Source organism: Colletotrichum chrysophilum (genome assembly GCF_026319265.1).
Source record: "Colletotrichum chrysophilum strain AFK26 chromosome Unknown scaffold_27, whole genome shotgun sequence".
Classification (NCBI taxonomy): domain Eukaryota; kingdom Fungi; phylum Ascomycota; class Sordariomycetes; order Glomerellales; family Glomerellaceae; genus Colletotrichum; species Colletotrichum chrysophilum.
The window spans coordinates 446281-471845 of record NW_026517314.1 but is presented as its reverse complement, the minus strand read 5'-3'; the positions used below and the strand labels follow the sequence as shown (position 1 = coordinate 471845).

The window sequence follows — 25565 nt, the reverse complement described above, 5'->3', positions numbered from 1 at the left end:
TCAACTGGTACGTAGGAGTTAAAGCCTGGGTGTGTATTAATCTGCATCTTATCTCTATAGCCTATCCAGGGTTCCTGGATCAGAACTATGTCGATCTGATCTGCCCAGCAGAGCTCTAAGAGAGCTGTATGGGCTGGGCTCCTCTTCCCCACATTACACTGGGCAACTCGTAGTACCTGTGGGGTAGCTGGCCTGAGCCTATAGCTCTGAGTCGAGGTCGAGGTGGGTGTAGGCATTAAAAACGTTATAGTCAGGCTTCTGGGCTACCCTCTGGCTCCTGCTGCTGCTTGGGAGTGGATGGATAGGGCGGTTGCTAGGGGGGGGGAGGGCTTCAGAGTCTTCAGCCTCATCCCCATCCATACTGCTGCTCCCAGCTATACTAGCAGTATCTGCAACAATAATCGAGTCTTGCGTAGGTGTGAGGGGTCGAGGGCGCTTAGATGTAGCGCTTGGCCTAGTCTCAGCTTGCTGTGTGCTGCTTCCTGGGGAGCCAGCCTGGTTTGCTAGGAGGTCGTTAGACGCCTTCTCTCCAACCTTCCGGATCCCTCGCAGTTCCTTCCGGGTTGGAATAGTAAGGTTTCTGTTAACCAGTAAGGGCCTAGCTGGGCAGTCTGCATGGCTTGCTGGGAAGGGCCCATGACAGTTAGCACACTTAGGCCTAGCTAAGCAGATTCCAGCCTCATGAGTATCTAAGGGTTTGCTACAGTTCTCGCAGAGGGGTTTCCGGGTACAGTAGCGGTTTGAGTGAAAGCCTTGGCAGCCAGGGGAGTGTCGTTTAGGGATATGCTTCCTTGGGGGGAGCAGACGAGCAGGACCTGACTGTCCAAACAGGCGAAAGCCTTCCTTAACCCCTTGAGGGAGGGCGATAACCAGGCTTTGCGTAGCTGTAGCTAGATCAGGGCTATCCCGGGTTGGGCGCCAGGAAATAAGTCTTTGCTTTGTCTTCAGGAAGACCTCTTCCTCTATTTCGGATTCTATGCTAACCCTGCTACCATCGAGGCTAGTAAAGTAGAGGGGGCAGAATGGGACGATATACTGATGCCACTTAGTGGGCACCTCAACCTTCTCAGCTGTAAGGCAGCTTTTGATCTCAGGGGCTCTCTGGAGAAGTAAGGCTTGGATCTCCTTGTTCTGGGGCTGAAGTGAGAAGCCTGTAGCAGTATGGCGGACCTCAACTAGGTCTTGCGGCTGTAAGTTAAGCTCTTTTGTCACCACCATCTTAACTGAGTGAGGGGCTAGGGTTCTGGAGGTAGGGATGTGTTCTGCAGGGAGCCGAACTAGTAGGCGGAGGTCCTGGGTCTGCTTAGGCTGGCGTGTGCGGCTGGTGGCCCGCCGGCCTGCTGCTGGGTTCAGCCTGGGGCCGGAGCCGGAGCCAGGGCCGATGCCGGGGCCGGGGCCGCTAGCGGCAGAGTTACTAGCTGCCTGGGCATACGTTTTTCCGGTGCCGGGGCCAGAGGTGGGTCCAAAGATTTCTGCAGTTGCAAACTGGGTAAAGGTATCGATGAGGTCCTGGGCTGTAGCCTTCAGTCGTGCTGGGGCCGTCCCAATGAGGGCATCTAGGCCTCTAGCGAGGAGGTCCAGGGCCTCATCTCGGAGGGCCCGACCCTCTCGAGCCTGTTGGAGGGCGGCAGTGGCCGATCGTGGCCCCCTTCCCAAGGGCCGGATAGGGGGGGGCGTGAGGCCCCTCGGTCGTGGAGGTAGGGAGGTAGGGGGAGGAGGGGTCCGGGGGAGTCTATGCATAGAGGATGAGAGGCCCCTAGGGGATAAGCAGAGTTAGCTCAAACACAAAACAATACTTACCAAGAAAGATTCATATTTTGTCCGAATTATAGAATTCCTATTCTATAAAAAGGATAATTTCCGCGCTATGAAGCTTTGAACAGTGATTGTTCAAGACAATACCCATCGTGTTCATTCTATTACCAGATCAATGGCAAGTAACGCCAGGCGTCTAGTCAAAGCCTAAACTCCGTCACTAACTGCAACCGCCGCTTTCAACTCTATCCGGGCTAACAGACACTTAAGAGATGGTCTGAAGCTGTCTGTTCTCATTCATAACAACGTATTGAGCCATTGATGCTCATGCCTCGTTGTATCAATAGATGCTTCCAACGGCTTTTCAAATGGACCTGTGGGGACGATCCGACATGAACCACGCAACCCAATCGTGCTATTTTCTCTGGGGGGCCAATTGACGACGATAAACATCTCCGCAAAATATTCGCTTGAGTCAGCGTGACTACTCTGCAACCAGCCAAATGACAGCCTTCTGCTCATATCGTCGTTCTGAGAATCCACAATAGGACCGAACTACGAAAAGCCAGATCAGTCCGACCCACGATAGACCGTCTTTCTTGGTGCCGATGATGATTCTAGAAAATCATACGAGAACAAACGATATGAAAGAGGTTCGCAAATAGCCAATCAACAGATAGTTACTCCGCCCTTTGAGCTTACTATGAGTGGGGATTTCCTGTAGTAGTGGTGCCGGCGGAAAACTGGCGGAATACTTTATACCACTCAACCCCACGATGACGTTCCGCGATCATGATCAGACCAACGGTCTTCTTGGCGGCACTAACAACAGTGGGGTCATCATCGGCATCAGCGAGAAACAAATTGCTTCACCGGTGAATGATGCGAAGCAGGAACATTCTTTGCGCCCGAGATTTTCTTCGATACTTCAGTCAACTGTCAGCAAATATCCATGTGCTCAACTTCGAGCTCGAATTTCTCTATTACTCGGATGATCGACTACGTAGAAAATGCTGCCCGGAGTGTTTGCCGGACAGTTCCCCGGCTACACAGAATAAACATCCCTTACCCCAGGCCGGGCGCCCACCAACCTTCCCCATTCCCCAGTGTTCCACTGCAGTGCTACCCCGGCCTAGCTACCCCTCGTCTCCAACTAACAGGATTGGGTTTGGCGCTGCATGTTGCCCAAAATTGTGATCCGGCCGAACGTTGCATCCGGTGCTTCTGGCACTGCGGGTTAGCTGCGGAAAACTAATCCTGCAGGTTGATCGTTACTCTTTTGGCTCCCGGGTGCAATGTTGGAGGAGTTGTTTTTCTTGCCCTGCTGATCTTTGAGAGGGGAACCGCCGACAATTTTGACGATGGGTCGTGACATGAGCGGATGCATCACGAGATTCTTGGAGACCCGGACGAGCCGCATATGCAGGTAGAAAGTGACATAAATACCGGTTCTTCCGCCGTGAAAAAGTCAAATGGAAGCCAGGACTTTCGAGAACATCGCACTTCTCTGGCGAGCTCATCCAGCATCCAATTGTCATTGGTGATTCGACCTCTTTAGCCCTCAACATGGCCGGTAACAACTGGCTGAGGCATTTTGCCTTGGCTGCTTCCGCAACAGTGCTTGTTGGTCAAACATCAGCCCAGAATGCCTCCGCGAATGGTAAGCCCACACTGATTGTAAATTTCGGTCCAGCAGCGCTGACCTTGGTAAGGAATCGTTGTTGATGGCACGTCCTTTGCCCTCAATGGTGACCACACGTCGTACCGCTTTCATGTGGATGAGCTCACTGGCGATCTTCTCACCGACCATTTCGGAGGTTCGGCTACTGAGAGTATGGCAATGCTTGCTCCAGAGGTCAACGGATGGGTGGACATGATCGGCCGTGTCAGACGGGAGTACCCTGATCTTGGCCGTGGGGACTTCAGAGTCCCCGCACTGCAGATTCGCGAGACAGCTGGGTACACCGTCAGTGACCTCCAGTATCGATCTCACAGGGTCGTCCAGGGCAAGCCTGGCTTGCCTGGACTTCCGTCCACGTTTGGGACTGAGAACGACGTCTCAACGTTGGTCGTTTCCCTCTTCGACAATTACAGTTCAATCGCTGTCGATCTCTCTTACTCAATTTTCCCGAAGTACGATGCCATTGTGCGGAGCGTCAACATCACCAATGAGGGCCAGGGAAACATCACGGTGGAGAAGGCTGCAAGTCTCAGCGTGGACTTGCCATTTGACGACATGGAGTTCCTTGAGCTGAGAGGAGACTGGGCACGAGAGGCCATGAGAACCCGCCGGAAGATTGATTACGGCACGCAAGGGTAAGTTCAATCCAACTACCCGATATTGATCTGCCAAGGGAAGTATGCTGACTCCACTCGAAACTAGGTTCGGAAGCACAACCGGGTACTCTTCTCATCTCCACAACCCTTTCCTGGCACTTGTATCTCCGGATACGACCGAATCTCAGGGTGAAGCCTGGGGATTTTCCCTAGTCTACACAGGTTCATTTTCCGCCGAGGTTGAGAAAGGGTCTCAAGGTTTCACTCGGGCCATGATCGGCTTCAACCCTTACCAACTCTCTTGGCCGCTCGGACCAGGAGAGACTCTTACAACGCCTGAGGTTGTCGCCATCTATTCCAACACAGGAATTGGTGGCATGTCTCGAAAGTTTCACCGACTCTACCGGAAGCACCTCATGAGAAGCAAGTTCGTCACCGAGCCTCGCCCGGCATTGCTCAACAGTTGGGAGGGACTCTACTTCAACTACAACGAGAGCACCGTCTACGACCTTGCCCAGGAGGCTGCACAACTTGGCGTCAAGCTGTTCGTTCTCGATGACGGCTGGTTCGGCCAGGAGTACCCCCGATTGAACGACACGGCCGGTCTTGGAGACTGGACGGTCAACCCGACTCGCTTCCCGGATGGCCTGCCTGCTCTTGTGAATAAGGTCACGAATCTGCAAGTTACCAATTCTTCCGACAAGTTGCAGTTTGGTCTGTGGTTTGAGCCCGAGATGGTCAACCCCAACTCGACTCTTTACCATGAGCACCCTGATTGGGCCCTCCATGCGGGGCCGTACCCTCGCACGATCCGACGAAACCAGCTCGTCCTTAACGTGGCTCTTCCTGAGGTCCAGGAGTATATCATCGCATCAGTTTCCAGTATCCTTTCCAGCGCTCCCGTCACATATGTCAAATGGGACAACAACAGAGGTTTTCACGAGACACCTACCCCTGGCATCGGCCTCTCCTATATGTTGGGAATGTACCACGTCTTTGAGACCCTCACTTCTCGCTTCCCCGATGTTCTTTGGGAGGGTTGCGCGTCTGGTGGCGGCCGCTTCGACCCCGGTGTTCTTCACTACTTCCCTCAAATCTGGACTTCCGACAACACTGATGCTCTGGATCGTATTTCCATTCAGTTTGGCACATCCCTCGCCTACCCGCTCGCTGCCATGGGTGCCCACGTCTCAGCGGTGCCCAACCACCAGACCACGCGTACAATCCCCATCAAGTTCCGTGCTCACGTTGCCATGATGGGCGGTTCCTTCGGTCTCGAATTGAACCCAGCCGAGATCTCTGACGAGGACAAGGTCCATATCCCAGAATTGCTGGCTCTCAATGAAGTGGTCAACCCAATTGTGATTGGAGGTGATCTGTGGCGATTGAACCTGCCTGAGAAATCCAACTGGCCAGCTGCCATGGTCATCTCCGAGGACGGGTCCCAGGCTGTTCTCTTCTACTACCAGGTCAGATCCTGGTACAACCACGCCCTGCCAAGGCTCCGCCTGCAAGGATTGGACCCAACTGCTTCTTACTCGTTGGACGGCAACGGCACCTACTCCGGAGCAACTTTGATGAATACTGGATTTCAGTACGCATTTGAGGGAGACTACGACAGTCGTGTGGTTATTATCAAGAAGACTTAATGTATATTTTTGTTCATGGGCTTGAAGCTAAGGCTAAGACCATAAGTAGGGAACTATTTCAATCTACTTGTCTTCCGAACGGGGAAAGCTTCAGTACCTGTTTGTTGGTACGATGTTGAGGTGTCTCGTCTTGACTAAAACACGCCGGAGGGTGCGTCTCCTTAAAGATCCCATGGGCGCTTCCTGGGACGCTTAACCAGCCCAGACTGCCGATCCCATTCAGCTCCGTAAATCATGATGTCGTAGTAACGGCACAGCGACTCGCACTCCAGATACATCCAGTCATCTTCAGGATCGTGCTCGCTCGCTTCAGACTCATCGTCACTGTCTGTCAGGTCTTCGTCACTGTCCGAGTATTCCTCCTCAGAGTCAGGAACTGGGGTCTCTGCGTTAACGACCTTGACAAAAGGAATGGATGTTTCCAATGAACTCAGGCATTCTGCGTCCACATAAAGATACAGGTTGAATCGAGCGTAGTCGCGGCTATCGTTGGCTGGGATGTCTTGGCTCTCGTCGCTTTCATCTGGAAGAGCATTGGCCCAGGATTGAAATCGCGTCAGGACCTCTTGGATAGACGCGCCATCCAGAGACTCTCGATCCTCTATGACAGATATCCGGAAAGTTGTTTGCATCTCGTCGCGTTTGCTTGAAGAGTCTCTCGCGATGAAGTCGAAGGCTCGTTGTCTGAGGTTGGAGATGTAGCGTTCCCAGAGCGGCTGATTGTCATAGGTCGTGCGATAGAGGTAGAAGCCCCAGCGATAGATGCCCTCGCGGGACAAACAAAGAGTATCGTAGACTCCGCGGAGCTCCGTGTCTTCTAACATGGCTGTTTACCCGTAAGGTAGGGATGAACAGGCTCTGTCAATGAAACTGAGCTGAACTTCCGTGCAGTCTAAACTATTAACTTTTGATTAGGAGGGGTGAGGTGAGTGCGCTAAGTGGAGAGGAAGGGGACGTAAATATTGGTGTTTCTGACGAGAATTGATCCGGCAATAGTATTCTTCAAGCAAGTGATTTGCAAGGCACTGTAAATTTATAGTCAAATCTAATTTAGCAAAAGTTAGTTCCCAGTGGCGAGGTTCGTCAACTCCGTTTCGAACTCTCTTTCGTGGCCTCTCAAGGTAGCCACAAAGACCATTCTTACGCAATGGCCAATTCATGTTCAATCGCCTGACCCAAATTTCCACCAGGAAGGTGAATTATTGTCCAAAGTGTCTCACTGGATAAACCACTCCCGCTGGCAACTTTTACACCGTCTCAGATATCTTGAGTTATTGGGCCTGAATATGAATAATTATGTGACCCTTGCGCGCTTCAACTACCATCCGTGCATCGTCCAAGACCTCGTCTTCGTTGCAGTCCATCGCTTTCATTAAATGTCTACATGTAGCTTTGACCAAGTTCAAAGAGACTTAAGTTAACTAGAGGTAACACAACATCGTGTCGCAGCGGATGTTCTCAGACAGTTGTTCAAACCGACATCCTTGGTTCCTTTTGCCGTACATCCTGCCATCCCCCTACTGCAACCTTCCACCCTTGCCTAAGCATGGCCTGGAGCTTCGTAAATTGGAGACCGAGTACAAAGATGGCCAAAGTGATAGGGACTGTAGATGCTATGTAGGTGGTCCAGGAGTGGTCGTCGGTCGCGAAGAGACCGGCGCTGAAGATGGTCTGCGTAAAAGTCGCAATCAGTAACATCCAGATTCATGTTGCAGAACTTGAAATCAAGTGCAAATAAAGAATCTTACCGCTATCAAGCTCGCAGGCGCGAAAATCAGCGCGACTATGGCAATCATGGTAGTCTGCGAGGCCTCCTTATGTGCCGTCATGTTATGGATCTTGGGAATGTTGTCAGTCACATCAACATGGATGTTGACCGGGTCTCCGAATTAACGAAAGCCGTCTCAATGTCTGGACAACGAAGAGACAGGGGAATCTTTCACCCCGTATTCTTTCAAGACTCGAAGTACTTACCAACTCAATTTGCACAGCAACGCGGTCTCTGAGGCCCTGGATCTGAGTTCTTCGACTCTTGGTGTGAGTCAACTGGAACTTGACCGTGTTCAGCATTGTGGTTTGGATGTTCTTGTTGGCCAGTCCTTCAACGTTGCATATCGAATTTCTATCCTCCAGCAGACCCTGCAGTTGCCTCCACGCTTCAATCTCCTCGTCGACGGCCCTGGTGGCAAAGACGAGCTGGTTGTTGCACCTGTGTAGGAGGCCTATACACTCGTAATGGTCCTCGGGCCAACAGACCTTCTTGGTGAAGAGTGGTTCCGGCTGACCCTCTACCGGCGGGGGAATACACGTGTTGGTCTCCATTTCAATCTTGACGATATGGTCATCCAACTCTTTTCGCTTCACCTCCGAGGCCTGCCCAATATCCCGAAGCAGCGCGACAAGAAAGGCCAGTGGGTGTCGCCAGTCGAGATCTACCGTGCGAGCAAGGATGTTGCTGACCACCCTGCAGAGATCGTCCCGCTTGCCCTCCAGTAGAAGGCAGGTTATTGAGCACTGCTTCTCAACGACTCGGACTCTCATCGAGAGGAACGATTGCCTCATCGGAGACTTGGAGGTGGACAAAGTGACGAATATTGGGAAGTCAGTGATTGAGTGTCATGATCGTGCGTCCTTGGAGTTACATACCGAGAGACTTAACCGGACTGTGAGTGATTTCATCTTGCTCCTCGACCTCATCGAAGCTGCAAAACACCCCATGGATGGACTGAACCACTTCCTCGCTCATACTGGGAAGCTCAAAATCCTTGATGATCTGTCTGAAGAGCATACGATCGAGACTAATCTTGTGATGGGTGTCGTATCCATATCCATGAGCACCGCTTTTGTCTGTGAGCGTGGGGCTGACGTGGGTGCTTAAGAAACGTTTACTTACACGAGGGTAATGGAAGGGTATATATTATCTTCGGTGCTACCTCGCGCACGGTTTGCCGAACCTTGTCCAAACTCCTGCGTAGTAGTTAGATACAGTCTTGATTTGTTAGGCTCTTAACACAAGCAGACCCCGAGGAACCTCAGCGATTCGTCCCTGTTGGACGGCAAAAGTGGACGGTTCAATGTCACCCGCAAGCAGTTACCAGCTGAACAAGTTAGCACAGCCTCATCAGGAAGGCACGCGAAAGTTACTCACCGCTACTGACCGGGCTCTTGTAACAATAAAGGCTTGCTTCCTCTTGCTCAGAAGCAGCCAGAAATACCCTGTCTTCATGACTGACTGAGTCGGTTGGAGCTCTCTCGATATAGGTGGTTACGCTGTCAGATTGCTTCTTTCCCATGGCGAGTGACGTGTATTATCACACAATCAGAGGCAGTATTGGGTTTGAGTTCTTGGACCGGCTTTTTGCGTTATGAGGTCGCGCTCTTTTGGAAGACAAGGAATTCTGTTGCTGTTTCTTTTTCGGTCGTTTCTTGTATTTGAACCATCAAATCATTGCCCAATTTAATGGAAAATCCAACGTTTCATTAGTCCGAAAGAAGGACGCATCGGGCGTGGATAGAAAGAGAATCGGATCAGGCGGCTCAGTTGAAGCCAAATCAGGCTGCGGAAAGGTCTGGGCTGCCGCGGAACCCATGTCGAATTTTAGAACACCCTCTACGATTGGATGCCTCGCTGCACCATTGCTTCTCGCCAAGTCAACGAAATTTCAGCCTACTGGTTGAACGTCCAATATTTGGGGGAAACGGTGTCAGATGGAGGACCACGGGGAGGCTGTGTTGGGAAGGTGATGCGTTGCCAATGTTCCCTGTTAGGGGAGGTGCAGCTAAGCAACCGGGAATATCAGCGGAAATGTGATAATCACGTATTCTCTACTCAGATGTGGCCCTTTCAAACTGTTCGTATACAGTATGTGGTGATCATGCTTTGAAATGTTCAAGTAGGCTGTGTGGGTCGGTGACAGAATCACGCTTAAACATGTTACTTGCTGCAGGCTATGCCGGAAATTGCAACCAAAATCACACCGTGATTGATGATAAGGCTCGGCTACGATTTCCGCCTCTTCGGATCGATATTTCATTGAGGTTTGTCCAAATTGCGGATTGAAACGTAGGTCATAGGATTTCCCCCCCGCAGAGAAGGATGGCAACTTTACGTCGTCAAACTGGTTGTTTGGCAGGCGGGGGTGGGGGGGATTATTTTGCTCCATCCAGATGATCCTACCGGAGTTTGGAGTAGTAATCTGTTCCGTCATGAACAGCCAATGTTCAGTGTTTCACGTCCTTTTTCTGATGCACCTTTCCTTCCCTCCGTTGTAGTTTGTCGACCATCTCCTGAGCCTAAAGTGATGTTCTGCGTACACATCCGTCATAGCAGCCACCATCTCTTTTGGGCCCAAGACCTGAAACAACCTATAAATGATCATTTTTTTATCGGATCCTCAGTGCTCTTAGCAGCAATCTTGCCACCATCGTGAAGTTGATTACCTGAAGCTGACTCTAAATACACCGAGCCTCGAAAGTCACTTGTATGGATGCGGCTTTACCCACACGTAACCCTTTCGTCAGAAACATCATATCCATTCTTCCCTACCCTCAACAAACCCTTATTCATACTCCTAATGCTCTAGGCGTCAAAGGAAGCTAGGACACTTCGATTTGTAAAGTCTGTTTCTCCCTGTTTCACGCGCGCATTTCAAGCAACGATATCAAAACACGGCAGACGCTATGGTGTGTGATGGTCTTCGTTGTATCGATAGAGCGTCCACAAATACAGTTGCTACAATTATCGCACGCATAACTAGGTCAACCAATAGATTGCACGAACGTTTTCAGCTCGTTCTTCACCGGCAACTTATACAGCCCGCCTCTGAACAACTATGCATAGTTGCACCAGGTCTGAATCTGAAGACCATGTCATCTTTGCGCGGTCACACTGCTCTCCTTAAAGCCTGTCGGGCCTTGTTTTGATCCCAACAGAGTATTACTTTCGGATACTGAGGTTCCGTCTCTGGCACTGCGATTGGGCATCGGGCACTAAGCGCAGACAAGAGGTGAAGTTCATTCCTAGAGCTCATAGCTATCCTCTATACGCGGGACTTCGTTGCTTGATTTCGAAACATGCTTACCTGCCTCAGCGACCAGTAATCGTCCAAGCAGAGTTCCATGGCCATGGAGAGCACAGATGATAGAGTCGATTTTAAGTCAGGTTCAGCGAGTCGAGTTCTACGGAGGTAAATAAAGAAGTAAAGATTTGCAGACCGGACACGATGCTTCCCTTGGTCAATTTGCTGTTTCAGCGGATCCCTTTGCGTTTGGTGTGAAGATAGGCATGCCCACCCGAGAGATGATGATAAAGCAGACGATGATGACGACGAAGACAAGGCCACGGGAAATTCATTCGCCAAATACAAATAACACATCACTGGGAACAAAGTGTTCGTATATTTCAAAGCTTAGACAAGGTTTGAGATTTGATCAGGGGGCTCAAGCTCAGGATTTCATCGACTTGGGATTTGTATTTACCTCGCCACAAGCAAACCTCTCTCTGTAATTAGAGATAGTAATAGTAATATACATTAACTCATAAGTTATTATTATCTGTCAGATTGCCTAAGGTCTCACTCTGTGTGACATAACAGCAATGGAGTCATGAAAGCAAGAAAAGACGGTCCGTATGCGGAAAGGTTTCACGGCCTGCATTGTGCGAACAACCACGATGCCACACTTGGCGAATGATCTTCCCGTAGGATCTTAGCTTGAGTCTGACTTCTTAGCTTGGCATCCATTGTAGTATTGTTGGTCCGCGCCGCTGTTCCCGGCATCACTGCTACCTTTCGGACTGTCGGTGGCTTTCCGGAACCGAAACCGAAAGCGGGGACCACGGTTTAGAGAACCCACAAACTCCGCCCGTTCAACGTGTCTCAAGCCGGGCCAGCCCGTTTCTTTTCCCCGCTTTCCTGCGGACTTTGTGTGTTCTGCTTTGTAAACATGGTAGCAATGACCTCATCTTGGCAGCGGGAGCGAATGATATTCGACTTCCCAAACTAGGGGTCCATTTTACGCTTGTTGTCGCTTGCGAGATAAATTCTATGTAAACCACAGACTTCTCACTATATGACGACTGATTGGCCTTGAACATTTTGTTATCATTACCTTAGTCGGTAGAACAATCTTGTCACAGTTTTTCACGCAAAGTACTTTCACCATAGTGTTCCTGTCGATAAGCTCAGCACAAGAATGAAGTTCGCGGTCGTTGGAGCCACCGGGGAGACCGGAACTTCCATTGTGAATGGACTCCTAGCATCTCCAGATACGCAATTTGTACGAGTTTGAGAAATTTGATGGTCGCCAGGATCGTTGCGTATGCTGACTGACACGGAACAGGACGTGACCGCTCTCATCCGACCCGGCTCGCTTGACAAGCCCGAGGTTCACGCCCTCAAAGAAAGAGGCGTCAAGATAGCTTCCACCGACCTCACAGGACCTGAGGATGAAATCGTTAAGCAAGTCACTGGCTTCGATGTCGTCATTTCCGCCATCGTTGCAGACAGCCTCCTTGATCAGCTCCCACTTGCCAGCGCGTCGAAGAAGGCCGGTGTCGGGCGATTCGTCCCCTGCTTCTTTGGTACCGTGATGCCGGCTAGGGGAATGTTGTGGTTCCGTGACCAGGTATGACTTAGTGTCCCTGGCGAGCCTAAGAGACGCAACTAATAAGCTTTGACGCACAGAAAGAGGATGTCTTGAACCATGTTCAAACACTCTACCTTCCCTACACCGTCATTGACGTCGGCTGGTGGTACCAGATTACCCTGCCTCGCTTGGCTTCCGGTCGCATTGATGCTGTCGCCAGCCCCTTTGACAACTGGATTGCAGGGGATGGCACTGTCAAGTCTGCTATCACTGACCTAAGGGATATCGGCAAATACGTCGCTCGCATCGTTGCGGACCCTCGTACCCTGAACCAGAAGGTTTTCGCATACACCCAGTTGATCTCGCAAAACGAAGTTTACGATCTCATTGAAAACTTGAGCGGCGAGAAACTCGAGAGACAATACGTATGTACCTCCTGTTCTCATCTCATTGAGTTTTAGCTGACATAATGAAGCTGTCGTCAGATGATATCGAGGCCGCGATGGTGAAGGCGAAGGATGACAAAGCCAACCCTCACAAGCTGTCTGTCTTGCAGTACCGCAAGTCTTGGGGTCTTCGAGGGGACAACACTCCCGAGTATGCCCGTTATCTGGGTTATCAAATCGGCAAAGAACTCTACCCAGATTTGACTGGGAAACCATTTGAAGAGTTTTGTAAAGAAGCGTTGGATGGAAAGGTTGAGCCCATTTTCCAGAAGAAGAGGCGCGAGATGATTGAAGCTGCTCAGAAGAAAGCCGCGGCTGGGCAAGCTTAAAGTAGATACTTAACAAAAATAACGTGAACGAGTTGAGATGAAAGATTATACGGTTTTCGTCAGACAGATCTTGGAAACCCATGAGGACCTGCCCCTACATTTTGGGGTAAGTAGGACATCGAACATCGAGCCATTCAATGCAAGTATCCACAAATAACCTAACAGAAAGTGATTCTTTAGAAGCTCTCTCAATATCTGTTTTATCGCATGCCGACGGGTCGGGGAATTTCGGCGACTCAGACGTTGGCTGGGACTTGGCTCGGCGAAGTTCACCGACACACCTAAACCCCACAACCCGAGCGCTGCGGAGAACTTCGCCGGCCTATTGGTCACTTCACAAACATTGGCGGCAAAGCCGTACTTCGCTGAACAACCGGATCAAATTCCGGCTCATCGGGACTTAAGAATCCGATAGCGGAAAGTTCTTTGATTTGAAATGCAATGTTCTTGCTTCATGTCGAGCATCGCTGCAATACAAAACATAGTCATATCCTGCTCGATCAAGTACATTGTGTTTACAGCCTGCTCCTCTTTTTGTAACAACATCATCTGCCTTATTGCCCAATAAGTGTTCTTTGATTATCATTGCGGACTTAGCCTTTTCAGAAATGGCTCCGAGACATATCAAGAAGCCCAGTGCCGCCACTTCAAATGGCACTGCCCCAGCTCCGTCGGTAGACGTTCCCAACGTTGTTCGAGGGGTCATCAACGACATCTCGGCCAACGGTGACGCTGCTGTCCGCTTATACAGCCAGAATTTTGATAAGTGGGAGCCCAAGTCGTTCAAACTGTCATCAGATCAAATCCAGGATATCATTGCAAAAGTCGATCCTCAGACCATCAAAGACATCAAGACGGTCCAGCAGAATGTGAGGAGATTCGCACAGGCGCAGAGAGACAGCATACGGGATTTTGAGATTGAAAGCGAGCCGGGTGTATTCCTTGGACAAAAGAACATCCCTATCGAGACAGTTGGCGCCTACATACCGGGTGGCCGGTACCCCCTTTTGGCCTCAGCACACATGACCATTCTGACTGCAAAGGTCGCGGGCGTTCCCCGCGTAATCGGGTGCACCCCTCCCATCGCTGGTCAGATTCCCAGCGCTACCGTTGCAGCGATGCATCTTGCCGGCTGTGATGAGATCTTCATTCTCGGCGGCGTTCAGGCTGTCGCGGCCATGGCTTTGGGAACCGAGACCATAGCGAAGGTCGACTTCATCGCCGGTCCCGGTAACGCATTCGTCGCTGAAGCCAAGCGTCAGTTGTACGGCGAGGTTGGCATCGATCTTGTGGCAGGCCCCACTGAGATTCTCATTGTCGCCGACGAGTACGCGGACCCAATGACTGTTGCGACAGACTTGGTCTCTCAAGCCGAGCATGGTCCAGACACCCCGGCGGTTCTCATCACGTCTTCTCAAGAAGTGGCAGAGAAGACTATCCGCTACGTGGATGCATGCCTGGAGCATCTATCAACCAAGGGCATTGCTGCTGTTAGCTGGAAAGATCACGGCGATGTGATTGTCGTCGATGACTTGGATGAGGCTTATAAGGTCGCCGATACCTTTGCTTCGGAACATGTCCAGATACTCACACGAGAGCCGCGAGAAGCCCTACAGAAGATGAAACAATACGGCGCCCTCTTCTTGGGTGAGAAAACATGTGTCAGCTACGGTGACAAGGTAAGTCAGCGTCTGTCTCGTTTGATCCAAATACTAATGACTGTAGTGCATTGGAACAAACCATGTTTTGCCAACGAGAAAGGGGGCTCGCTACAGTGGCGGCCTTTGGGTTGGAAAGTATCTCAAGACATGCACTTATCAAGAGGTCGTCAGTGAGAAGGCCAGCGGTGAGCTGGGGCGGCTTTGTGGTCGCGCTGCTCGGGCCGAGAATTTCGAAGCTCATGCTCGTTCTGGTGATCTTCGGGCGTCGACGTATCTGAAAGACTCCATTTCGTGGATCAAGACTGCAGAGGATGATGTCCGAGCTTAAGGTAGCAGCGAAGGATGTTTTGTCATTATAAGCTAGAACTATAGATTACAAGTGTCACAGTAACCCAAAACCCATGTGTTCAAGATCAAATGTTGGCAGTAATGATTCCCATCCTGCGTCAGGCCCTTCAGACCCCATGTTCGGGTCAAACGTCGGGTTCATGAAGCCTGAGCTCATGTTACCCAGGGACGCATCGATTGGCCCCATTCCCCATTGGAAGCTCGCATCGCCTCTTGCTGCATCCCAGGCATTTCCAGGCTCAATGGACATGCCTAGACTCGTCTCAAGCTCTTCGTGCGCCTGCTGCATGGACATGTCGTCCTGGAGCAGCATTCCCTCGGCCTGAACTCCAATGCGAGCTTTGGGACCTGTCGACTGATTTGATAAGGCGTTCTCACACTTCGCAGCGAGGTCCCGCAGGCCTGCACCCATCCAGTGCACGAGATGATAGCTCGTACACTGGGCATTCTGGCAGAAGTCTGCTACTTTTCGAATCGCACCAAAGGTTTCCTCTGCGTTCAGGCTTTTGTCATGTTGACTCGTTGCAAGCTTGAGCAAAAATGAACAAGCATATGCAATCATGGTATGACAGTAGTGAGGCATCCCCACGAAAGCAGCTCGGATATCGACGTCGTTTATAATGAGCTCCACAATGGCGCTGGCACTGCTCACGGCAACTTGAGCCATGTCTGAGTACTCTAGTGGAACTGGTTCACCGCCACAGTGAGACGATCGGCCGCGATAAACGTGAGAAGATACGAAGAGCTTCGCAAAGTGGTAGTGGAGTGTAAGCGCCTTCAGTGGAAAGTTGCCTATTCTCTCGTGTGGTCCTGTTCACGTAGTCAGAGCCCGGTCGCCACAAGCTGAGTTGCGAGATGAGAACTCACGATATCGGCCTGTCCAAGCCATGATCCACTGGTCAAGTTGACGATTGAACCCCTGCAGTTGGCTGTGAAAGTGACCAGGGATGCAAACTTCCACGTTTGTGCCAAAGATTCCAGTGACTTTGTCCAGTATCAGAATCATCTCGATCTGACTTGCCAGCCGCACGTCGGTACTGTTCTCCGGGACTGCGTTCAGGTAGGTTTCCCACTTGTTGACTGAGATTTGGTCTCCAAAGCTTGAGGGCCTGCCATAGAGAATTGATAGATGGCGGTCGCAGATGTAATAAAGGTACCAGACTCTCAAGCACTCTTGTGCCTCTTCTCGGCTCCCGAGCTGGAACCTGTGCGGAGAGACTTTCTGAATAGTGGTAGCGCCGATGACAAAGTCAAATGCCTTCCCAAGTTGGAACTCCATAGCTCGGCGGATGGCTAGGCCTGAGACTGACCACGCCATGTCGCTCAACCAGAATGAGGCGATGCGTAGTCCCTGGAAGTCACCCATGCTCACTTGTGGGGCAAAGACGAAGTTGGTAACAAGCTTTCGAAGCTCTAGGCTGCAGGCGCGGTAAAGCGATTCACCTTGGGGCTCATGGAGAGCTGACACGGTGCAAATGGCTGTGAACAGCAGCGGCGACGCATTACGAATACCATCCAGGTCTTGATATATCGTAGTGACGCCATAGAGATAATGGTCCGTTTGGTCCAAGAACTTCTGAACAAGGCGTTTGGCATCAACGAGATTGATCTTACCTTCTGTAACCAGATCGCGAGGCCCGTTCATGCCAGCCGGTGTTCTCTTGTTCGTTGACGACGGTGATACTTGACGAGAACGTAATGATTCGAGCCGCGTGATCTCGTATAGAGACTTGATGGGTATCTGGGTCAAAGGTTCTACCGACGCTCTGTCTTGAGTCCGCATGCTCAGTGAGTCGCCCGTTAAATGACCACCACTCTGTGAAAGTTGATCCGATGCGACGGATGCCGAGGGACTTGGACTTCGTTCCGTTTGCGGGAAGACCGATCTCGTCCTAAGAGGCCCAAGTGCTGATTGTTTCCTGTTCGCCAGGATATTGTTGATTGCATCGCGTAGCGTCTCAAGGTCTTCAGCCACTGTCATCCTAGCCCATGATGTCAACAGCAATAAAGAATAAGAGGAGACGAAATCATACTGGAGAGCTTCATTGCCGCTAGGTTTCCAGTATTGTGGGATCTTGCTGAAATGGCATTGAATGCCTCTCTTCTGGCACCTTTGGCAAGGGGTGCCATCGTCACTCGCTCGGCACCGGACCTAGTTGCGGGGTCAGTACAGCTCCGCGGCGAAAGGCCCAGGTTTCAACCTTTTGCTTCTGGCATGGAATGCAAGCTTTGTTGCGGGACTGAGGCAGTCGTCTCAGGGGTTTTCGAGCGCTCTCGGATGAAGAATTCATCTCGGACAATTGATGGAAGTAAGACCACGGACACACATGCCCTGGATGAACTCATCTACAGCTAGGTCCATGGCTTAGAAACAACCGAAAGTTTCTCGGTTCCAAACTAAGCAGCTTAAGCGCATATTTGGCAATGTATGCATCAACCCGGACTTGTCAAATACTTGCATGCCAGTGATCCCTCGTTACAGCCATATACATGACTAAGCCATCATCCGATAGTAGTTCGCGACACAACAAGTGGCAGGTGTCAACTCAGTCCACACCAAAATAAGTGGCACACTAGGAAATGTTACGTTCATATGGACGTTCTAAATAGCACGTGGGCAGTCGCTTGCAAGATTTCTGTTTTTGCGACCAAAAGCACGAGTCTTGTTCATGACTAAAAGCCAAGAGATTGAAGTTGGTTGCGGGTCTTAACACCGAGCACCGAAGCGTGGATGCTCGGCTACATCGGAGCTCGCCTGTTCACTTACGATTGGTACGAATGTCTCTTCAGCCCCTGCATCATCGGGGCAGTAGTCTTTCCTGCCCTGTACCACTTGATTCTCGTTATCGTCAGCATCATGCCTGACAAGTTGGTTTTCTTCTTGATAATTGATGGAAACTTTGGCTTTGAAGCCGAGTTTGAGCATGGTTGCGGCTTCGGTCCATGAGGAAGGCTTGACTCGACTCAAGAACCCTCGACGCCCCAGAATCCGGAGCCAAACCGGGAGTCTGGATACTGTGGGGGCGGTTCTCGGGACGACTTTAAGTTCAAACCGGTGGGGATCTGCTAAAATATGCTAAAGCTTAACGCAAAGTCCTATCCCAAGCTTCAAGCCGTGACACCGGCCCGGTCCACGACTCGACCATCTCCTGATTATCAGATTTTATCTGATAAAGAGCGCCAGACGATTTTGTCTTTGTAAGATGAAAGATTGATAATGATAAACCCAAGAAAAGCTCTGGGCGAGTCTTGGGCCTCCTGCTCATTTGTCACCTCCTCGGAAAGATTTCCCGAAGTCAGGTCTCTCTTTCCTCGTGTCCGCGTATGACTCGAGCCTGGGCCGGTCTCATTATTCACGGACGCCATCTCCCTGACCATCAGTGGAGTTCGCTTACACTTAACCTGCCAAAAGGGGAGCCATGCGGCAGGCCAGACAGGTTCGCTTGACACCTTCGGTATGCTTTGAGGTAACGCTCCCCAAGCGTCTTGGCTATGTCGCCCAGTCAGAACCATTTGTCACAATATGTCAGCTACTACACGAGCTCCACGGAGCTCGGATCTTCACTGTGAATAAATGCGCCATTAGGCAGGGATTCCAGGGAAGTCCCCACAGCAGGAGGCCAGGTAGGTGGGATGGAAAAGTTTTATCAGATTCGGAGATAATCTTATGGTATGGATCTGATTGCGCCGTTGCTGTTTGATATACCTCCGTCTCCCTTCTTTGGTGCAAAGCTGCTCATCCGTCTTTCACAACCATTCGCCCATCCGCGTAGGCAGTTGCAAAGATGTCAGCTGAGAAGAGTTCCGTCGGGGAGAAGATCCGAGGTAGAGTTGTACTGAAGAACCAAAGCCCACATTGGTACTGACTCAGAGGCCACACAGTCTTCTTCCTGGGTGACGAAGCAAAGAGCAGGGAAGAGAGAAAGCTCGTGCAGAAGATTGGTAGGCAATGTTGACGAATGAATTTGTAGACTGAAGCTGACAGTCACATTAGACTTCTTCATCCTTGTATGTGACCGCATTCGGTCGGTCGCAGGAGGGCTCTCGACTTACAACGTTCACAGACTTACTGCTGTCTAAGTTACTTCTTCAACTTCCTCGGTAAGAGCCGCCTCACTCACTTGGGACCGATGAATTGGATAGTGAGCTTACCTCTCCAATGCTGAAGACCGTGCTGCCTTCGCCAATGCATATGTAAGTTCCCCGGACCCATCATCTACGTTATGATGTTAATTGTCAATCCACAGGTCGCCGGCCTTCGTGAGGCCCTGAACATGAAGGGCCATGACTACAACACGGTCCTCTCGGTTACGACTGCAGGGTCAGTCGCTTATGCTGCCACCTCATTTTCATAATATGCTGACACGATTACACAGAATGGCCATTGGCCAGATTCCTCATGGATTGATTATTCAAAAGATTAAGCCCCGCATCTGGCTTCCGTCCATGGTCGTTGTCTGGGCTGCCCTGACAGTAAGCTTCACATGATCGATTGCTGCATGGCCAAAACAGGTACTAAACCCCCGGGTAGATGATCAGTGCAGCATGCAAGACAGTCACTCAGCTTTGCGTCGTCCGTTTCTTCCTTGGCCTTGCTGAGGCAAGCACGTACGCCGGCACCATCTACATCATCGGCTCCTGGTACAAGCCAAAGGAGATCTCCAAGCGGACAGCCATTTTCACAGCATCCGGTCAGGTCGGCACTATGTTTGCTGGCGTCATGATGGCGGCCATCTACAAGGGCATGGGAGGACTCGGTGGTCTTGGCGGCTGGCAGTGGGTTTTCCTTATTGGTAAGCAAAGCCTATTACCTCAGCCAGAGAATTATACTGACAAAATCCTAGATGGCATCATCACGCTTCCCATTGCCTTCTTCGGTTTCTTCTTCTTCCCTGACATCCCGGAGAACACCAAGGCGACTTACCTGAGTGAGTCCGAGAAGAAAATGGCTGTTGCTCGTCTGCCTCCCATCAAGGAAGGAGGACATAGCATCAACCCCTTTTCTCTCATGAAGCGCTTGTTCCTACAGCCCATGTTGTACGTCTTTCCTTTCCCCTTGCGTGCTGTACAAACCTCGCTGACCTCACCTAGTTGGATCTTGGTTTTCTGGTCTCCTGTCTGCGCTACCCTTGAGGCCTATGCCGTTCAGAACAACTTCCTTATCTGGCTGAAGTACCAGTCTTCGCACTTCACTCAAAGTCAAATCAACACCTACCCACTCGGTGTGCAGGCCGTCGGTATCGCGTCCAACATGTTGGCCGCTTGGCACATGGACGCTACCGGTACCCGTGTCCCCATGGCCGTGTTGGCTATCTTCTTGCAGCTCATCTGCGCCATCATGCTTCTGGTCCCAACCCTCCCATTTGCTGGAACCTTCTTCGCCTTCTACCTATCCGGCACGGCGTACATGGTCAACCCGTTGATCTTTGGCTGGGCAAGCATTATTCTTCAGCGCACTGGCGACGACGCGGTCCGCAGTGTGACAGTCTATTGCATGAACGTTCTCTCCTTGACCTTGTATACGTTCTGGGGTATCGTATTCTACGCGGCTGATGAGGCCCCATACTGGAAGAAGGGTGGTATTGTTATGATTGTTTGCTGCTTCGTCATGCTGGGCTATGTCTTTGTTGTTCGGAAGGTAAGCTACGGTGCCTTATCGCGTCAACTAGGAGAACGTGTCGCTAATATTTTGCGCGATAGCTTGACATTCATACACTTGAGAAGTATGGAAATCCCACGGCCGGGGACTCAGAGGCATCGCCTGAGGTCTCCGCTAAGACCTCGGGTATTGAGTTGACGGACAGCTTGGAGGGCAAGAAGAATGTCAGCTCCGAGAAGGTTGTTACTCTGTAACAATCATAACAGACTTGCAGTGTCGGAGAGCAACAACGCCGGGAAAAAAAGCCTTCATAGAGAAATTTTTCCGTGGCAGCATTTCACGGATCGTAGCAAAGGTACATGTATACACAAATCAACATTAAATTTTCACTCATTACTGCGCGCAATCTTGTGCTGCAACGATAAAACATTAGGTTCTTGGGCAACCCAACACTGTCTACCTCCGTTGTTTGACGGCCGTCACACAAACTGAGCAACTGACACTTCCGGGGAGATGTAACCCGGCTCCGGTGTCTTGAAAACCTCACCGTACATCATTCCACATACATAGGATGAGCCAATAGTATGGAACACTCTGTCTCTTCCTTCAACTGGCCTTATCACCAGGGGTGTCTGGACAGATGGAATGATGCATATCAAATCGCCGGGCTTGATCAACGGGGTACTTGTTCCACTACAACTGGTTAGCAAGCGAATGGAAGTCAAAGCATACTTTACAGGAAATGTTCGCACATACCAGTACCCCTTCTTCGTGCTGAAAAACTTCTCGCCTTTTATGCTACTCGCCGTACGTGGTACGAATGGTATGAAGTGAGTCTTAGCCGAAGCCCACTGGTTGAGCCACTCGTGCTTTTCAAGGCGATCCTGGATTGTGGGACAGTGTTCTTTGCAAAAGTCGCTGAAGCTCCTAGCAATTGATGCGGGATCCTTGTCATCTGCGTTACATGCGTGTAAAAGGGTGCTGGCGAATGCGAGAGCCTTGTCCGCATAGGCGAGGTTATGACTCCTTTCAGTGGCCTCCAGCAGAGCCCAGTATTCTTCCACGATGCTGAGCCGGTTGAAAAGTGCTGCTTCTGTAGCCAGACGGTGGGCATCTGCATCCTCGGCTTGCGCACCACCGTCCAGGGACGGCTCTCCTCCAGCTATACTGCCACAGAGGAAGACTGTGTCAATGATATAGACAGACGTCTCAAGGCAGGAATCAACTACCCGGGGTTGAATATTCGTTGCCTGGGTTAAAAGGCTCTCGTCTCTGCTTGCATCGTATCTGCCATTCATCGTCCAGGGTCGACGAGCATCTAGATAGGGACACCAGGATGGTCCCTTGGAGAGATCTTCAGGAACCTTGTGCCACGTTAAGCCAAGAAACCGAAGAGATCGTTCGCTGAGGCGGGAGAAAAGAAGGAGTCTCAACTCCGTCATGGTTCTTTCGTAGTCTGCCTCCACCAAAAGCTGCCCGTCGTCCGACTTTGCAAGAGGATGTCCAAGAAACGCGTAGACGAAATCCCGTGGGTCCGTCGCCTTCTGTATGTGTCTGGCCTTGAACAGCACGTCCTGAAACTCCGGCTTATTTGTTCTCATCACCTGCCGTGCGGAAGTGGTGAGGATGAAAGAAGATCGATACCACGACTGGTCAACGCTCTCGGCGTACGTTGCCCAGACGTGGTTGAAGAGCCCGGAAATAAGGCCGGAACTGAAATAAACGCCAGGGAAGTCGTTGCCCGTCTGCGCCCACGCCTGGGCAAAGTCCATGATCTCAGTAAAGTTGATAGTTGACCTGCCGTACGCCAGGAGTACCTCTCTAGCAAGACCGACTTCTTGTAAGACCCAGACTCGCCCGAACCACGGCTTCTTGAAGATCTGCACAGCAGGTAGTAGCCTCTCGCCAGTAATGAGACCATAACCTCCCTCATCATCTGCCGGCTTCCAGCCACTGCCGTCAACTATTCGAAGTTCCGTCATATACTTCGCGGCAAGACGATTGTAGTCTTGAATCGCGTTGAAAGCGATTCTCGCAGCCTCGCCACTATGTCCGTCGTCACCGAGACAGATGACGACTCGCCAGGCATGCGAGTATATCTCTCCCATCATGTTGACATGAAATGCCTTTTCTTGGAGATCGCGCTGGTTTATACAGAGCGCGTCGACCCATAGATGTCGCGGACGGTCTGCATATCTGACTTGGCGGAGAGACTGGACGAGGTTTGCCGTCACATCAATCTCAAGACCCTGACAGACTACGGAGTCGGTATCTTGTGTGCTCCCCCAAACATAAGATATTGCTTCATATTCTTGATTCTGTTTAAGTATCATTCGTTTTGACGTTTTATAGCAGCCATGTCTTACCTGCAGATTGAAATGGTGTGAGATACAATGAGCAGCTGACAGGGTCGTCGTAAGCCCCTGGCTCAAGCAGTAAGATGCGAGTCCATTTTCCTTCGGGTAGGCCGTCGTAGAACGAGTAATGCTCAACTGTAGACATGGTTGGTTCCGGACTTTTCTACTGGATCATGGACGCGGAGTGACATGGAAAAATTTGAAGAATCGAGAATTGGATGGTGAGCCCAGCTGAGATGCGTCCATCATATCAGCTTACCCCTCTCTAACCAGCCCTACCCCTGTCAGTTTTATCAATATTGAGGCCTCGTAGTGGCTCAGATGTTGACATACAGTGGGCCCACGCACTCAGATGCTGGAGGCCAAAAGGATCTTTTGTTGCCTCAAGGAGACAACGTCGGCGTGGACAATGACTGCAAAAAGGACCACCTAATCTTACACCTTATCATTCTTGCCAGAGAAACAAATTTGACTGAAATCTTCGGGTCGAGCTGGTTCCAACGTATCAAAATATGCCGGGTACTTGTATCTATCTTTGATTTCCACGTTAAACTAGGATAACAGCAATGGCGCTGGTCCCAGTTTGGGAACACGAGGGTCGGCCCTGATCATTACTGAAGATGATGAGCATATTGTGATTTAACTAATAGTCCGTTCTTGTCCCTTGGAAGACACAGCTTAGTAGAGAATAGCATACATACATACAGCGTGAGGTCTTTCTTGTGGCTGGCTAACAATGCAGGTCTTAGAAAAAGAAAAGAATACGTCCATGATGCAGCCAGCGGTCATCGTGGTGGCTGGACTAGGACGATTATTTGAGAGGGGTACAAGTGGTAGAATAAAACCCCTCAAAACCCCACAGTCTGGTAAATCTCATCCACTTAAGCCAACAAGCTGTCCATACTTTGTTCTCAATACTCGCCACCGCCCTCTGACAACAATGAACCCTCTCCAAGCCGATCAGAGGATGTCTGATGCCGAGGAGATCCTCGGGTATGACTTCAAAGACCCTCGCTGGCTCTGGGAAGCGCTACAGGCTGCAGGGTCTCCGGTGACGAGGGTGGGCACGCGGAGTTTGCGCAAGGGCAACAAGCAGCTCGCGGGACTCGGCGACAGGATTATCTCGGTCGTAATTGTCATGACGTCCGTCGATGATAACATTAGCATTGGTATTTACTATTTCCTCAAAGAAGCCATCATTCAAGTACAGGAAGAAAGGCCGCAGGCCTATTCTGACTGCCGAAACAGGCAACACCAACGCCCGAATCCAAATGTGCGCGAACAACGAGCGTCTAGCTAGGCTTTGTGACGCTGTCGGTTTGACCCGGTGCATCGTCAGAAATCCGTCCCAGCAGGGGATGGTGTCGCAACGCACTAAAGCTGACACCCTGGAGGCAGTAGTCGGCGCAGTCTTCAAGGACGGCGGGCTCGACGTTGCCGAGGAGGTGATTGAGCACCTGGGCATCATTGATCTTCTGGTAACGTTGCAAACTCCCTCAATATCCCATACCAAATCTGTGAGCAAGATGACCCTTGACAGTGTGCTCTATCTAGTCTGCCCCCGGAATCCCTCGGTTGGGTGCATCCGACGCCCCGGGAGGAGGTCCACATACGGAGCCGGGGGGGACAGCCCTTGCTACTCCACCGACTTGGTTGGCGGCGCCTTGCTGAGTATTCGACCTGGCTAGCCGTTGAGATCAGATACTCCGCCAAGGGTCCTGTGTGGTGAAGTCAAGCGCTGCTCTTTCGGTTCCCTATGTGGACTTCCTCTGGAAACCTCAGATGCACTTGTACGAGGGACGCGGGGGGCATGCCGGATGGAGAGATTTCGCAGAGCTGGGCGGTCCGATAGACCCCGCCCAGCTCTGCGATAATTGAGGTCTTCCGTAGAGGGCCGGATCTGCAGGATAGTGTGCGGCGCCTGCGAAGTTGGACGAGAAGACCTAATTCGCTTGGTCATTCAGGTTATGTGACCAGATTCGGCACAGAGACAACCAAAGGTCTACAAGGTGCGATTTGCAACGTTATCTCGGAGCCTCTCCTCTCTAATTCTCGGTCATTCAGAGATTGGCTGGCAGGGAAGTTTCTGGAAGTTGGGGTTCTTGTTAGATGGAGATAAATATGCTTAAAGGGGATGGGTTGATGAGGCGTCTATGAAAGTATTGTCAACAAAAGGAGGAGGAAGGATTGGGAGGGAAGATGGCTCCAGACACTCTTTACGGTTTCTTTTGGACTTTACCATTGGTCTATGGCTGGCTCAGTACACGAGAGTCACAATGATGAGCGGCATCATATCCGAATGTCGCAATATTTTCTATTTTCACGGCTTCTGGCAACAAGGTCATTAGAAATATCTTCGGCCAATATAACAAGAGCTTGGGAAAATTCCAAGCGATTTCCACACATTGTTCTGAGTAGTAAAGCCCCCGAAGAAGCCCTACGGACTTTTCATCTAGTTCCCTGAGATACTCAGGCCATGGCAAGCTGTGCGACATCTGGGCACATGGCAAGGCAGATATTGCTAGCATTGGAGCATAACGCTCCATCAATCTGACTCTG

General features: G+C 50.9%; 8 protein-coding genes across 8 annotated transcripts; 5 read left to right on the top strand and 3 right to left on the bottom strand.

Annotated features, from left to right (window-relative positions):
* Positions 1-3321: 3321 nt before the first annotated feature.
* On the top strand, positions 3322-5681 carry AGL2 (Alpha-glucosidase 2; the record flags this gene model as incomplete). Its single annotated transcript, XM_053177406.1, has 3 exons — positions 3322-3415; positions 3468-4071; positions 4139-5681. 3 exons carry the CDS (start codon positions 3322-3324, stop codon positions 5679-5681), a joined length of 2241 nt encoding a protein of 746 aa, XP_053038765.1.
* Positions 5682-5842: 161 nt separating this feature from the next.
* On the bottom strand, positions 5843-6505 carry COL26b_004530 (uncharacterized protein; the record flags this gene model as incomplete). The annotated part of the gene is made up of 1 exon (XM_053177405.1): positions 5843-6505. One exon carries the CDS (start codon positions 6503-6505, stop codon positions 5843-5845), a length of 663 nt encoding a protein of 220 aa, XP_053038764.1.
* Positions 6506-7151: 646 nt separating this feature from the next.
* COL26b_004529 (uncharacterized protein) lies at positions 7152-8469 on the bottom strand (the record flags this gene model as incomplete). The annotated part of the gene is made up of 4 exons (XM_053177404.1): positions 7152-7352; positions 7430-7519; positions 7656-8113; positions 8328-8469. 4 exons carry the CDS (start codon positions 8467-8469, stop codon positions 7152-7154), a joined length of 891 nt encoding a protein of 296 aa, XP_053038763.1.
* A 3404-nt stretch (positions 8470-11873) lies between these two features.
* On the top strand, positions 11874-13041 carry COL26b_004528 (uncharacterized protein; the record flags this gene model as incomplete). The annotated part of the gene is made up of 4 exons (XM_053177403.1): positions 11874-11921; positions 12021-12305; positions 12365-12691; positions 12742-13041. 4 exons carry the CDS (start codon positions 11874-11876, stop codon positions 13039-13041), a joined length of 960 nt encoding a protein of 319 aa, XP_053038762.1.
* Positions 13042-13649: 608 nt separating this feature from the next.
* COL26b_004527 (uncharacterized protein) lies at positions 13650-15030 on the top strand (the record flags this gene model as incomplete). The annotated part of the gene is made up of 2 exons (XM_053177402.1): positions 13650-14720; positions 14767-15030. 2 exons carry the CDS (start codon positions 13650-13652, stop codon positions 15028-15030), a joined length of 1335 nt encoding a protein of 444 aa, XP_053038761.1.
* A 3805-nt stretch (positions 15031-18835) lies between these two features.
* On the top strand, positions 18836-20903 carry COL26b_004526 (uncharacterized protein; the record flags this gene model as incomplete). Its single annotated transcript, XM_053177401.1, has 9 exons — positions 18836-18875; positions 18933-18992; positions 19045-19058; positions 19298-19371; positions 19427-19523; positions 19582-19843; positions 19895-20087; positions 20142-20688; positions 20751-20903. 9 exons carry the CDS (start codon positions 18836-18838, stop codon positions 20901-20903), a joined length of 1440 nt encoding a protein of 479 aa, XP_053038760.1.
* Positions 20904-21255: 352 nt separating this feature from the next.
* Positions 21256-22760, bottom strand: COL26b_004525 (uncharacterized protein; the record flags this gene model as incomplete). The annotated part of the gene is made up of 2 exons (XM_053177400.1): positions 21256-21281; positions 21461-22760. The coding sequence occupies 2 exons, from the start codon at positions 22758-22760 to the stop codon at positions 21256-21258; spliced, it is 1326 nt and encodes a 441-aa protein (XP_053038759.1).
* A 1186-nt stretch (positions 22761-23946) lies between these two features.
* On the top strand, positions 23947-24694 carry COL26b_004524 (uncharacterized protein; the record flags this gene model as incomplete). The annotated part of the gene is made up of 2 exons (XM_053177399.1): positions 23947-24175; positions 24255-24694. 2 exons carry the CDS (start codon positions 23947-23949, stop codon positions 24692-24694), a joined length of 669 nt encoding a protein of 222 aa, XP_053038758.1.
* Positions 24695-25565: the final 871 nt, after the last annotated feature.